The 13,186-nt window shown below is 47.1% G+C and overlaps 1 protein-coding gene across 1 annotated transcript in view; it reads right to left on the bottom strand.

The window, feature by feature from the left end:
• Nucleotides 1-13,186, bottom strand: part of LOC105286592 — an 82,077-nt gene that overhangs the window by 5,769 nt on the left and 63,122 nt on the right. Inside the window, exons 2-5 of the mRNA XM_011351637.3 lie at nucleotides 11,051-11,096; nucleotides 10,805-10,972; nucleotides 6,327-6,546; nucleotides 250-333 (exon numbers count right to left, since the gene is read on the bottom strand). Coding sequence (XP_011349939.2) covers nucleotides 250-333; nucleotides 6,327-6,546; nucleotides 10,805-10,972; nucleotides 11,051-11,096 — 518 coding nt within the window. The remainder of the gene's footprint in view (nucleotides 1-249; nucleotides 334-6,326; nucleotides 6,547-10,804; nucleotides 10,973-11,050; nucleotides 11,097-13,186) is intronic.

Here is a 13,186-nt window from a genome sequence, read left to right as displayed (position 1 = left end):
CCGCGCGCTACTTGCAGAATTTATCTCTCAATATTTGCACGACTCTCGCGAGACGAGCGTTCACCTAGTTATCGGCATTACAAACTCGGCGTACAATGTAACTGACGCCGTGAAATGTAACGGAGAACATCGACACGACAATTATGTTGACAGGAATTTAATGCCGGCGCGCAGTGCATTAAGAGGAATAACTGTATTGTCTATCTTTTAATAAGCCAGTTCGATTGTGCGATTAATAATAGATTTTACCTGCTGAATACAGGAGACCGGCGAACGATCCGTTGAATCCAATTCTGATTTTCATGTAGTCGTCTTGGCATTCCGCCTCGATATCTGCAAAACAAATGGCACAATTATGCAATGGTGCATTAACTGAAAGAATTGTGTGGAAATCTGTAATTTATGTACGGGATTGTTTACTGTTTAATCGTGCAACGCGTGCGCGCTTTCCCCTCGAATTTATGTTTCATAATTAAACCTCCGCATTCCGCTGCTCAGTATTTTCTAATCATGTATACAATGCATAATTGTACGTGTACATACATATAATAATTCCACGAGCTAGGCGATGCCAAGAAAAATATCTCGGCTCGTTCACCAGCATTTCGACAAGTTATCGAGAAAGGTATCTAAAGAGGAGACCTATATCAGCCACATTGTTGATCCATCAGCGCGATGGATCCTCCGCCTGTGTCGTATTTGCGAAACCGAGGGAAGGTCTAGGTAGAACGTCCGAGATGTCGAAAGAGAAATGGAAAACTGGGAATACGAAGCAGCGGAAAACCCCTGCCCTAAATCTACATTCATTAGGAATCAACGTGCACCTGCATGCACACAGAATGGCAAATGCAACCGCTCGAAGGAAGAATATGAATTGCGCAAGTGTGCTATGTCATAGTAAGCTATATAATCAAGTAATTTATGAAATAATTCTCTCCCCCCTTCTCTTTCGAGCATTCAAAAATAATTCTTAAACGTGCTAGTCACGGCCGGTTCCGTAGCTGACGGTCGATCGATCTGAAACTTTCTCGAGAAAAAATCGAAAGCTGCAAAAGCGCCGAGTAACTGCCATCTGAGGACTCGCCGGCAGGCTGCGTCGAGGATCAATCTGCGAAACGATTGATCGATCGCGGTGTGGGCGTGCGATCACGGCCAAGAGAGATCCTGCCGTCACTGGCGTGTCGAAATCGGCCGCGGAAAATCGTAGATTCGCGGATAGCCGCGAGTGGAAAACCGGTCGTCGATGACGAGTGAAAGTAAGTTGGGGTCCCGTATAGGCGCTCTTCGTGGTGAGAAGTCGTTTCCACCGTAACAACGTAACGCCGCCGCGGCTGTAAAGCGGAATGGAGATTGATGGAGGATGAAGATAGTTACACTCGAGGTGTCTACCGATGATACAACCTTTTCGCTCCGTCACCCACGCTCGTCCCACGCTCATCGTAGGACGCGCGACATCCTCACGCATGACACTTCAATATATTCCAGACGCTCTTCCCATGTTAATTGACGCCCATGACCGGCCGTCGTTCGTCGCGATAGAAAATTGCACGTTACAAAATTGATCAGGCGTCCTCGTAGGACATTGCGCTAATGAAAAAAGTATTGCAAATTAGCAAACATTGCAAGCTAGGAATTAATTTCTAATTTTTAATTAATTTAATTCCTACTTATTTGAGGATTAACGAGTCGATTAAATCGAAATGGACGCGCGATTAGAAGGACGCGATAGAAATACCAGCACGCGAACAGATCCACGGGGGAAATAACAAAATGATAGATGAGATAGAGATGGAGGATAGAGATAGTTACACCGGAGGCGCATGCCGATGATACAACCGTTCCGTTTCACCCTCGTCCTACGCCTCGCGCCGTTCTGCGTACGTGCGAGTGTGCTGGGCGCATTTTCGAGCGCTGTACGTATACGCACGCTTATTAGAATGGCGGATACGTGCTTTGTGTTCATCGTCCGGCAAAACGTCAGTGGGCAGACAATGGGACGAGTTGAGCAACGTCGATATTCGCCCGAACGTGCCGAGAGCGCGGTCACGGAGAGACTCGGGCGGCTTTCCTCGGGATTCGCTATAAGCCGCGCTCAAGAAAGAAACTTATGAAACTTCCTCAAGATTATTAAGAAAATTAAAATATACAAGACTTTCGAAGGCCGGCGTTATGCGCTTGCCTTCTCCAGGAACGCACAAATCTTACGACGGTGTGTTTAATTTTCGATATAAAATTTTTTTCAGAATCAAACGCGAATCAAATTTTAATTTTTGCTCTTCGATTCTTGCACTTGTCGAATTAGATCGGCTGCTCGAGCGGAAAGCCTCGTGATTACGCGCGCGCCGCGGAAAACGTGAACCGCGTGTGGGAGAGATAAAGGAGGAAAAAGTAGTGAAATGGGCTCTCCGAACCCCGAGGACGTACGAGAATCGAGCGTTGCCGAGAGGAGGATATATTAAACCTAATGGGCCCTCTTTCGCGTAATTGACGATACCGCGGGTGGCCTCAAGTTCCCGCGGAGAGCAAGCGGCTCGACTTTACGACTTCATTGAACTCCAGCGAGCTCCATACGCCCGGCGTAACATTCATCATTGCCAATGGCAAGCTCATCCGAATGTTTTAGGAAATTTACCGTAGCGATGCGATCATCGATCGTCCCGTCGAGCTGGAGCGCTCCGGTCGATCCATCTTTTCGAAAATGGTACCTTACCGCCGATTTTTCCGAAGCAACGCACGCGCGAGTTGATTTATTAGGGCAAAGTAGTAGTAGACCTACAACAGTCGTTTGCGACTTCTTTACGTTTAAAGTTTAAACAATGCAGACACGATATCTCGCTAAAAAAAACGTACAATAGCCTGTACAAATTTATGTAACGATTAACGGAAGATTAACGGTTTTTTCAATGACTGTCTTACGATTTTTATTTTAGCTCTACGTCAAATTTATGAGTAGACGATCATGTCTTTATCCTCCGGATAGCACGCATCGGCGAAGCAAAATACCGTATAATGACTTAGTCGGGGGGCACGAAACGATTAATTGCAAACGGCAAGAAAGCTGAAAAGTGGTTTAATAGACGTTTCGTTCTGCTTGAATGGACGGACGACGCGTCGTTAAGAGATTTTTCTTACTCGCGTATTTCTAATAGCGATCGTAATTTTCCGCAAAACACAATTAAAAGAGTTCGTAAAGCACGGCTACGACATGCGATCTCTTCCCATAATAAATAATGTTTGTTTAACGTTACACGTCCGCGCGGCGGATGAACGTAATACGCGCACGCCACGTATATAGGAGATTAATTTTCTTTTCACAGGACATTGTACGCGTGTCTATTATTCTTTTATAACGGGATGCACACACACCGTGTCAGTCCTATTAATGTCTTGTTCCACTGGCATTAATTACTGCCGCGCGTCCGGTACACGAGATTAAAACTAAAGCATCAGTTTAGAGCTTCAATGGGACGTTATCGATGAAACTGCTACTGTAAGAGCACTTTGTCTTGGCCAGTCAGCGGGGCGAAGAATTAATTTGGATAATGACTCTTTCGTCAAATCGTAAAGTCAAATTGCCATTGCGCAAATTTACTGCTTCTTCACGAGGTGGCATATATCTTCCATCGCAATGCAAATTAGATGCGCAATTGGCCGTTGTGAAAGGTAATGTGGAAGAAAATTGCCGACCAATAAATGTGTATACGTACGTACATATACGCATACATATATATACAGGGTGTCCCATTTTATATTTGTCAGTAAAATATTTCGATACGACGTCGTTTCAGAGAAAAATGTTTCAGACAAAAGTTATATGGCTTCGAGGGGGCAAGATGATGATATTCTCAATTTAATTGTAGATGGCGCCACTTTCGAGATTTCATCATGGCGGCCATTTTTTTAAATGGAAGTCGATTTTTCTCTCTAAGTAAAAGTTGTAGCTGACAATGAGGCGAATACAACGGTTTTTTGTTTTTTGAAATTGGACCATTTTTCAGTGAGTTACAGCGTTCCAAAGTATACTGTTTTATAATTTAAGTATACACATAAACCAAATCTTGTATCGAAAAATGTTTCTTACAAAAGTTTTATGACTTCAAGGGGGACATAAGATGCTGCCACTGATTTGACCTTGGGTGCACCTGTCAAGGTTTATGTGAAGGTTAACTTGTTTTTTAATGGATCTCTTTATTTCTCATTATACAGTCTTGTAGCTTACCTCGAGAGCTTTTCAAAACACTATAATAAAGTATTTTTTCGTTAAATATTATTCGAGTTATGAGAACTACAAGTTACAATACTGCCGGCATTTGCATTACCCAAAGTGTACCGTTCTATCAACTACCCTACTTTTAGCGCTACCCAGGAATAACGGCGTGGACGTAGTAGGTTTCTGTTCCCTTCGGGGTGCTTTATTAATGTGAGTCCCCTTGCCTCTTACAATTGGGGTGCTTGTTTAATGTGAGTTCCCTTGCCTCTTACAATTGGGGTGCTTTTTTTCAAGATTTGGTTTATGTGTATACTTAAATTATAAAACAGTATACTTTGGAACGCTGTAACTCACTGAAAAATGGTCCAATTTCAAAAAACAAAAAACCGTTGTATTCGCCTCATTGTCAGCTACAACTTTTACTTAGAGAGAAAAATCGACTTCCATTTAAAAAAATGGCCGCCATGATGAAATCTCGAAAGTGGCGCCATCTACAATTAAATTGAGAATATCATCATCTTGCCCCCTCGAAGCCATATAACTTTTGTCTGAAACATTTTTCTCTGAAACGACGTCGTATCGAAATATTTTACTGACAAATATAAAATGGGACACCCTGTATACAAATTCAGAAAATATGTTGTGCGGATATCAGAGGTGCACGTCCGCGCGAGATGATATTAAATCATTCAGCTCGGCAACCTGCGCGGACTTAACGACATAGCTTCACGTCATCGGTACCCGCGGCCACGGAAAAATAGCGTAACGGCCGCTCGTAAACCTCCCGTTCCGTCCCGCGCGATGACGACGACGGCGGCGTCGCAATTTTCTCTCTCAGGAAGAGGAAGGAAGAGAACCGAACCGACGAAGCCGGGGAACGAGCTCTCGTCGATTACCGGCGCCGTAACGTATTATATAAGCGTCAAAATATCTGCACGGCCTGGTGGGCTGCTCGAGTTTCCACTCGCGATCCAGACGCGGATAATGACGGTGATGATGACGCCGCTCGATACTCGACGACGGCGATCGCGCGCGGAATGACGATGATGACGACGATCGGGAGGATGCCATCGGAGGATGGCATCGGAGGTGCCGCACCGTGCGCGAGCGAGGTGATGGTGTGCCGCCGCTTACGTACTCTCGATGTCAGGAGCGTCGTACGACTTTCCGACACCGTTTTAATTGCCTCCTCTCTAACGGTAGCCATTCGCCATCGCACTCTGAATTCTCGGGCGCGCCAGCTGGGACCAGCCACGAGGATGGACGTAGATACACGTCGCGGAGCGCTGTTACGATTCTTCCAAGTCGATCGACCGCGACACCGGAACGGAAGTGCCTCGTCTTATATTCCGTCCGCCGCGATCGTCCGCTCTCGGTCCTGTCGCTTCTTTCGGCTTCTTGCCGACCGGGCAACGGGCAACAGAAAAATAACGGATCGACATGCTAAAGCGACGCCACGGTCTCTCCGCCGAGGCACACCGACCGATACCGTAGGCGCTTTTTGTCAACGATCTTATTCGGGCGAGAAGTAGCGGTCCTCTTTCTCTCTTCCTCTCTCTTTCCTTATTTTACGCCCCACGCACCCTCAGGTCTCAATCATTCGTGAACGTCTTTCGTTTTTGCTCCAGATAGATGAGCCTTTTTCCCGTAAGCACGCGTTTCCCACGAAATTTGCCCTACTTTCCCGCGAGAATGTAATAGGGCAATTACGTGCTAAACTGAATCGATGATCTATTATCGAGCAGACGGGGATTTTCTGTTGATTCTAGATCTCGACGTAATCAATACCCTTCCGTAACGTTATTTCCGTTGAATTAGCGTCTCGCGGCAGGCCGCTATTAAACCACTTACAAAGCAGGAAATTTCTATTAGCTCGGGAGGCCGCGTACGCGTTGAAGAGTAATTTCCTCCCGGTATCCATCTAATTTACATTTAGTTTGTTTCATTGGAAAAATACGGAACACTCTGTGTGTACAGCATGATGACAGAGAAAGAAAGAGAGAGAGAGGAAGAGAGATCATCCGTCGATTATGACAGATGGTCCACTTTGATATGGTCATCAGACTTTCACCTGCAATAACAATCAGGTTTAGCAAAAACGCAAAAAGACACTCACGCTGCACTCTCGTCGTGTTGGGCCTGTATCTTCGGTGTTCGCGGTCCCAGGTTTCCGGATGCCTTCTCCAATCCTCGTCGCTGGCTACACCCGTGCCTCCGCCTGTGGAGAGACTTTGCAAGCCCTGAAGAGTCTGAAGAGCCTGGAGGTTCGGGCTTAACGGCCGGTTCTTCAACGATGGGACCGGCACGTAGGTGCCGCCCTCGCCGATGTACACGACCTTTCAGCAAAAGAGCAGTAGTGTTAATTAACGACGCACAATTTAAACAAATCATTATTAAATCATTATCGCGTGTCATGCGGGTAGATACAATTGACGAACTCTTTTTGGCGTTTTAATAATTAAATGTCACCGATACGTCGATCGTCGTCTTGAATTCTACTGTATTATCGCTGCCGCAGGTTTGTAACTGTTGTTCGAGGAGCGAGCGGACTCGGATTGAATCAGGTAGCGCCGATAATCAGCCACCCGCGCCAAATCTCTCGGCGCTATTAATGATATTCATACGCGGGCCCGGGAAATGAACACGAGGAATCCGCTAACGAGTTACATGCAGTGATTTGCGGGTTCAAAGCCGTTAGCCCGCGCGTCGGCGTACCTACGGCGTACGGAGCGGCGGGTATTTCCCGCGAAATATCCTCGCGTACATGCCCGACACGGCTATGCAAAACCATCCCGTCGAGCGGGAGCCCTGACCTCTCCTACGTTAACGATCCGGTTTAACCCCCAATCCGCCTGGGGATCGCTACCGTCCGAACGGTGAGAAAGGGCGAGAAAAAGCGCCGGGGGTCGAGACCGCGACGAGGGGAGGGGAAGTAACGCGGAAGAGGGAGGCGACGGCGACGGCGGTGTCGATGAAGAATCCAGGGAGGCGGAAAGGGACGTGGAGAAGCCGACGAGGAAGTCTGAAAAACGGGCAGCACGAGTAGCGCGTGACTAACGCTTTACGAGCTCATTCCCCGGCAAGCGTGGGTACCCGAGGTCCCCCATTCGCGTACGGGCGCCCCGCGCGCGCAAGAAGACGAGCAAGAAGAGCGAACAAGATGACGGAGCCCCGGCCGGGAGGATGAGGGGAGGATTGCTACTCGGAGCTTGCTTGTCAGCGAGCACGACGCGAGCTGGTGCGCCAGGTAGGCACCTATTCGGGCGAATCGCTCGCTGGAGGAAGAAAGGGGACGAGCACGTGGTTACAGTGGTGAACGCGGAGATTAAAAAAAAGGAAAAACGAGAGAAGGGAAAGAAGAAAAACAGTCGAGAACAGCCCGCATGTGCCGGTGACGAGGAGGAAACCGCCGCGCCCGCGCCGCTCCGGTGCCGTCCTCTCGTGCCTCTGGCTCCCTCTCTCCCCGTTTCCTCGCTATTCTTTCTCCCTCTCGCCCCTAACGTGGACTAATCTCGAGTGTCGGTCGCGTTCGACTTTTGCGTCGGGTTGCCTGGTTGTTTGCTCGCTGTGAGCGCGCAAATACGGGGCGATTACTCCTCTTCACGGATTCCACTTTTGAGGAATTTCAGGAACTCAAGTACAATGCTCCCGGGAAACAGAGTGGACCCCGACGGTGGCGGTGGTGCACGGCGTTTATGGGCCAGTGGAGTAGTTAGGAGATCGTTCTTACGGCCCGCCCGAACCCCGCTCGTCCGAGCCGCGGGAATATGAGCGGTGGTCTTTGAATCCTCCGTGGTATCTCGTCGGAATGCATTATAGAGGAAGACCTAACGCGGACGATAAGTGCCGATTACCTCCGACTCGCGCCATGCTTAACCACGCTTGCCTCGGCATTAACTACGTGCCGGGATGCTGGAAAATGCGAGATGCTACTTCATGCCGAATGCGCCTCGGCGTCGATTCGTTCTCATCGGCGCGCTGTTGAGCGCGCGGCGCGACGCCTTCCGCTTTCGGATTCCCTTCCGAGAACTCATTTCGTGATTTCGACGTTCAACGAGTCCGCGACTTAAATTCAATAATTCTCTCGTAAATGTCAGCGTTCGCTGCAGAGGTTGCCGTAAAATAGGAGCGAGTTGTCCTATTCAGAGCAACAGCTTCCTTTCTCAACAAGCGTCTGAAAAATGTACGTCCGATGAAGATTGCATTTTCGTCGTTTTAACGAGAAGTCTCCGCAGTAGCGGAACTGATCATCCATGAATCCCGCGAGCTCGATAACGCGACCGCTAATGATCGTCAATGTGTGTATTTTTCTATCTCGCGAAAATTACTCCCGCCTTGCTTGTTGCTTTTGCGTATCAATTTAGAATAATCGCGACAACGCTGGCTCGCTTCCCGATCGGGGCATTTGCTTTCTTAATTGGAATGAAACGGAAATGCCGAGCGCAGATGAAATTGATCTCGTTTCCTGTCCCGCGACGAAGGAACGCTCCTAGGCCAAACAAACTGCTTCCGGAGTACTCGAGTAATGGGGTCTTTCGCCGCGGAGGCTCGCGCAAGAAGCCATCCATCCGCTCGCAATTTGCGATATAACGAAGGTCGCGCACGGACGTGGCCGCGATACCCTTTCTCTCTATTCTGCTGGAAACTGGTTCACATTTTTCCGCGATCGGAGATCGAGTCCGCCTGGAGCTAGTTGAAAGGCAATCCGAAGATCATCGATAAACGGCGATTAATCAAAGGAATGGTCTTTTATTCCGCTTCCCGATCGATGCGCCGACCAAGCGTTCTGCCCTTCGCCCGGAAAGGGCCAGCGGCATCTTCTACATGCCAGAATTCTTCCACGTGAGAAGAAGAATGGTCAACGGAGGATCCGTGCAATCGGTGTAACGATCGATTTTTGCGGCGAACGCATCTTTGTCCGCGACTTCGCTGATGATATATCGCGAGAGGAGCGGGAGAGTCGCACGCAAAAGGAAGCAGAACGTGCTCGACCGGATTTACGGAGCACCATAGATCTTCGGCAGGCCGCACGATTTTTCCGGCCGATCGAGGACACGCCGACGATCGAGGCGTCGTCCTCGCCGCGGTTAACTGTAGGTGTTTTTCTTTCCTTTCCTTTTTTTTCTCGATCTTCTTGAATATCATAGCGGATGCAGAACACCTGCATCGAGAGACTCCGTACGGCCTTGCGCGCGCGCGCGAGCATTCGTTAACGAGGAATCACGCAAAACTGAACAGATGGGCAAATATCATTCCTGCATCTCCTTTTTCCCATTCCCTCGTTAGATATTTTTTTTAATCCACTTTCGAGGAAACCGTTTGCCAATTAACTATAACTGGACGGACGCGCGATCGCGTGACAGCGTGCATGCACGCCTTTCTTCTTCTTACTCTCTCACTTTCCTCTCTACTGTCCCAGCTGGGATATTTATTATCAGGAATCCCGCAAAGTGCTGCTGATGAGACTTTTTCCTTGCTTGCTGATCTTTTCTAATCTTTCACGTTATTGAATTATTTGTGACATTTAACTATTTCTTTGTTATCGGTGAATGATTCAAGATTGATGCACCCTCAGAAAGGATTTCTGATAACAAGACGAAAAATATTCTTGACTAATTTAATCGTATCACAAGTATAAAAATTATGAAAATAAAACAATTTTTAATTTAAATCAGTAATTTCTATTCTTCTCTTTCCAATTAAATAAGATCGTCTTACTGTCTTGAGACAAGAGTAACATGTACAAATTTATGCTTATATATTCTTGTATGTAGAATAATTTGATATTAGCGCCACTTTATAGTAGGCTTTGTCGATGTCGACGCATTATTTTCTCACAGTCGCTCGTCGACTCGGCGCTTCTGCGTCCTTTATTCCGATAAAACGGCCAATATTTATGTGTTGCAATCGAAAATCGGGAAAGTGTTTCTGTTATTTACAATGCAAGAAATATTAAAAGATATGGAAATGTAAGTAAGTATATACAATATACTTACTTGAGAAATAAGATTCGAGATAAGACATTTCCATATCTTTTAACATTTCTTGTAGAGTATTGAACTTATTCATTGTAAATAACAGAAACACTAACCCGATTTTCGATTGCAACACATAAATATTGGCCGTTTTGTGCAGATTCTACAAATTCTCTTAGAAGAATAGAATAAGATGTCTTTTAGATCTGACAATATTCTGAAATCAAGAATATTTTGAACTTGCTACAAATTTGTATCTAAATTCTTCTGAGAAAATGAATGAGATAGCACCAAGATTATTGAAATCTAGATTTTCGAATTTTCTATTCAAGATTAAAATATGCTTCTTTTCAATAATAAATATGATTGTCGCTATAGCGATCTTATTTTATGATAGATTAAAGAGTAATAGCATTAAGTCCAGAAATCTTTTCTGTGGGTGTGATACTAATTTCGTCGTTTTTCTCGTTGCGAAATATATATATGTTTTTCTATAAAGATAACGGAACAAAGAGTAATAGGCTGCTCGGAGAGAAAGTCAATCATTGAATTCCGCGTGTACCGTGAATTTTCATAAATAAATGCGCGATGCGAAGCAAATTGGCGATGCGTGACTTACAGCATCATGATCGCTGGCCTCGTGAGTTAACGCTTCCCTGGTTTCGTTATGAGAAGTATCATCCTCATCAGGCCCCGATCCGCTGCCCGCCCAATAATCCTCGGTCGTGTCGTCGATAACAGAATCCTCAGAATTCCCGTCCGCCTCGGTGTTCTCGTGAGTGGTCGCCTTCGAAACGGAACCGTCTTACATGAATCTTTTGATCACTCGCCAACAGCGAGCGCAAGCAAGAGCGAGCATATTTACCTGACACCTCAGAGTGACCACCGTCAGCATCCAAATGGTGATGTACCTGTAACAGAAGTTCAACAACTTGAATTAAAGATCAGAATCGAAGCAGCGCGACTAGTCTACATGATCGCCGCCCATACAAGTACCTCAAAGTTATCTTAATTGGGGCGTTAGTCGAGAGACACGACTTGGAGAGAAGCTCGAAGGTGCGGCGATCAAGGAGCTTCATTACGACGATAACGGAAGTCACCGCGAACATGCAGGGCGAGGAACGAGGGATGAGGAAGATCGCGCGAAAGGCGGAAAGAGAGGGACCGAGTTCCTCGGGGTCTCCGGCGATGCATCGCGCGTTGTGGGAACCGAAGTGACATGGATCGCAACGCATTACACACGCTCGGCGCTGTAATAAGAGTATCGCGAGGATGACCAGTAACGCCGCGCTCTTCTTGTTTCCACGTTCACTTCCTCCTTCTTATACTGCGGCTTATACTGTGATCCAGCATGTGACTCATCTCTTGTTACCGGTGGTGCTGCTGTTGCCGCTTCCAATGCGCCCTCGCACTCCTGCCACGTGAACCTCAAATGAGTTTCTTGCCTCCGCACTTACTTGCCGTTTATAGACTTTTTCGGTGTAATCGCGTCGAGCCTCGGCGCTATTCGCACGCGCTCTGCGACCCCGTGCCGGAGCAGCCGCCCGTATCAATCTCTCATCTTCTACTTCTGCTGGGTCATCTAATTACTCCAGCTTCCGATGGTTTCTATTATTTTCTGTCTTCAGGCATTTCCAGGCTTTCGCTCCTCTTTTTCTCATGCCGCTGCTGATGCGTCGAGAGCTCCGAGCTGGAATATCCGAGACGAGGTACAGACACCTCGCGTGGATTTTTCGCGCGAAGTGAATAAAGCTTTTAGCGGTGCGCTTTCATCAAGATGAATTTCGTGGTAGTTTTATGTTCGCATTGGCCAAGAGCAATCTTTCTCCAATTTTTCAGATGTCTCGAGGAGACCCGCAACGTGAAATTTCGATCTAATCAACGCAGACTCCGTGATTCTGTCGTGCCGTTTATCTGATCACGCTCCATCTCTGGCGATGTTCCCATCTCGAGGATCAGGGAGTCCGTTAAGACTGCCGTGACGCTCGGTGCATACCGAGCAGCGAGTATTCGCAGGCACGGCCGCTGAATCTTTCACGTGTAACGCTGAATCGCCCCGGACACGTGGATCGCATTGTTCCGCCACTTTTCGGCCGGTGGAAATCGTTTGCTCTCATCGCGGTCATGTCGGGACAATAATAATCCGCACGACAAGTACGCGAGGCGTCGTTATCAGCGCGGCCGGATCGTCCTTCCACATTCGCAATTTTCCCAGGGTCGCGGGAATCGGCTGACCGTAGTTTTCCGAGACGTTATCGCTGGAAATTTTAAGCGCATATTACTTGCCTTACGAGGCGGTCGACCGGACAGTCGCCGTTTCATCTCGACGGTTAAGCAGTCGTTTGAAAAAAAAGTGAAATGCTTCCCGCATACTAGATGGTGTGTAGCCGTCTGGGGAAATTACCTACATCAGGTCGGAGCGCAGTGTGCACGCCGGTATTAAATAGTATAGTGAATCACGAGATACCGAACTATACCGAAACTGCCGGGTGATACCAGACCAGTAAAGCTGGCGCCAGACTATGCGCGATTCGTGATTCGTCATTTGTAGAGATTCATCGGACATTCGGGAAAATTCGTCATTCGTCAGTGTAAACCTTCCACGCTATTCGCGATTCGCAGTACGTCATTCATAATTCGAATGGATCATGGGCGCCCGCAGAAAAGAATTCAACGGGAGGCAAAATCCCTCTAAAGATAGGAAACTCAAGTAAAAAACAAGGGAACTTTTCACTTCGAAACTTATTACATCAGATATATAATTTATGTGTATTATTTGTTTGTTGTTTTATTTTTAATATTTTTTTGCTTATGATTTAGAATTTTAACATTGCAATTTTTCAATTCCAGGGGGGAGCAACTGCCCCTCCTTGCCCCCTCTCCGAGCGTCCATGGAATGGATTGATTCGTAATGATTCGCGTCCTTCGAGTTTCGTCAAAACACCGCTAACGAATCAGTGCGAAAGGCGAATCGCACATGACGAATTGACGAATTTTCCCT

The sequence above is a fragment of the Ooceraea biroi genome, chromosome 10, assembly GCF_003672135.1.
Source record: "Ooceraea biroi isolate clonal line C1 chromosome 10, Obir_v5.4, whole genome shotgun sequence".
NCBI lineage: Eukaryota > Metazoa > Arthropoda > Insecta > Hymenoptera > Formicidae > Ooceraea > Ooceraea biroi.
This window is presented reverse-complemented; position numbering and strand designations above follow the sequence as displayed.